This window comes from Trichinella spiralis (genome assembly GCF_000181795.1).
Source record: "Trichinella spiralis strain ISS 195 chromosome Unknown Scfld3130, whole genome shotgun sequence".
NCBI lineage: Eukaryota > Metazoa > Nematoda > Enoplea > Trichinellida > Trichinellidae > Trichinella > Trichinella spiralis.
This window is the reverse complement of record NW_003530069.1, coordinates 1-1627: the sequence shown is the minus strand read 5'-3', so window position 1 is coordinate 1627 and position 1627 is coordinate 1. Positions and strand designations below refer to the sequence as shown.

The 1627-nt window shown below is 33.8% G+C and overlaps 1 protein-coding gene across 1 annotated transcript; it reads right to left on the bottom strand.

The window, feature by feature from the left end:
- Nucleotides 1–679: 679 nt before the first annotated feature.
- On the bottom strand, nt 680–1272 carry Tsp_14124 (putative immunoglobulin I-set domain protein; the record flags this gene model as incomplete). Its single annotated transcript, XM_003368082.1, has 3 exons — nt 680–867; nt 925–1071; nt 1123–1272. Coding segments are annotated over 3 exons (485 nt in total), but the record flags the coding sequence as incomplete, so codon positions are not given.
- Nucleotides 1273–1627: the final 355 nt, after the last annotated feature.

Genomic DNA, 1627 nt, shown 5'->3' with positions numbered 1-1627 from the left:
TTTCGATTTTCATTGTGTTAAAAGAGAAGCCCGGAAGCTCCTAGCGGTGGCACTCTTGAATGGTACACAGTTTGCGGTACACCAATTTCAGACAAAACAGAAATGTGGATCATAATATCGGCATGGATGGTCGGTGCACTGTTGAGTCATTTTCGTTGGACAATGGAATCGGATGCACTGCAATTTGCTGAAGAAAACCGAAATCAACAGTAACAAGACACGATAGCTTTTATTGAAATTATTCGTTGATGTTTCTTGTTTTGTTTGTTACCATTAGAGATTGTATTATATTATACATTTATTTATCAATGTTATCACCATCAATAACAAATACTGTTAAATGTTATTGCTCAGTAGAGAAGTTCACGTACTTATTTCCCGTATTTTTTTTAACGATCAAAATTAGAGGACTCGAATTAATTAACCATATTTATTGTTGCTATTATGGATGTTATATTTGTTATGAATTAAAATTTGTTAGTTGTTAATGCAGCTCTCAACGATTATTGTGACCAAAGCGTGCACACTAAATAGGGAAAAAGGAAAGAAAGAAGGAAAACTTTTTTTCTACGCCAGTGCAGCAAGTTGTAGAATGTAGAGTCAAATGATAGACGATAAATAAAGTATACGAAAAATTATAATTGATAATAATAACTTATCATTTTTATGGCATGGCTGTTCAGTTGGATGGTAAACAACGGATGAACACGTTGTTAGACCCGTTGATAATTGGAAAATCGATCACTTCTGTATCCCACGGAAGCATTGGCGAATTGATCATCGGTGTGTCACCTCTGGCCGGTACGTATGTGGTTTTAATTGCCCGACCATGTTCATCGCACATTGTCCACAAATACCGAATTGGTGCTAAAAATAAACAAACAAATAAATAAACAACAAAAACAACAACAACAAGAAATTTACGTGTCACGAAAAGACGTCTTTGAGCAACGCTTTTACCAACTTCATTTTCCGCAACGCATCGATAATTTCCAGCGTCGGATTTTTCGCTCTGCTTGATCAACAATTTTTCTCCATCGAAAATATACTCTGACCATGAATAAATATCATCTTACAATAATAATAATAATAATTGCTAATCATATTTTTTTAAAAGCTTACTGTCATTATCAGCTTCAATTTTTTCATTCGGTTCTTTGTACCAGTACAGACGTGCCGGTGGATAGCCGCCGTGAACGTTGCATTCCAACGTTGCCGTTTCATTTTCACTGACGGTCACATTTTGATCCGGCGGATGAATTCTGGGCAATTCTGAAACAAACATAATTAATTAATTTGATTCATTTTCATTTGTGCATTTCTTTCAACTGATGCTTCTTCACATTGTAAATGATGATAATTCAACTTTGCTTTTATAATTTTAAATATACACAATGAAATTTAAAAATAATAATAACAATTGAAAAGCGAAAGAGTTTCTTTTCGAATGGTGAAATTGAAATTTTTCATCTGGAGCATGAAATTGACCACTTGAAAGATAAATTCTTCACGTGAACGAATTCACTCTAAATTACAATTGATGCCACTTAAAGCATTATTAATCAATATAAAAACCGTACTAATGAATCCAACTGCCCTGCATTACAACTTGACTATAAACGAACAA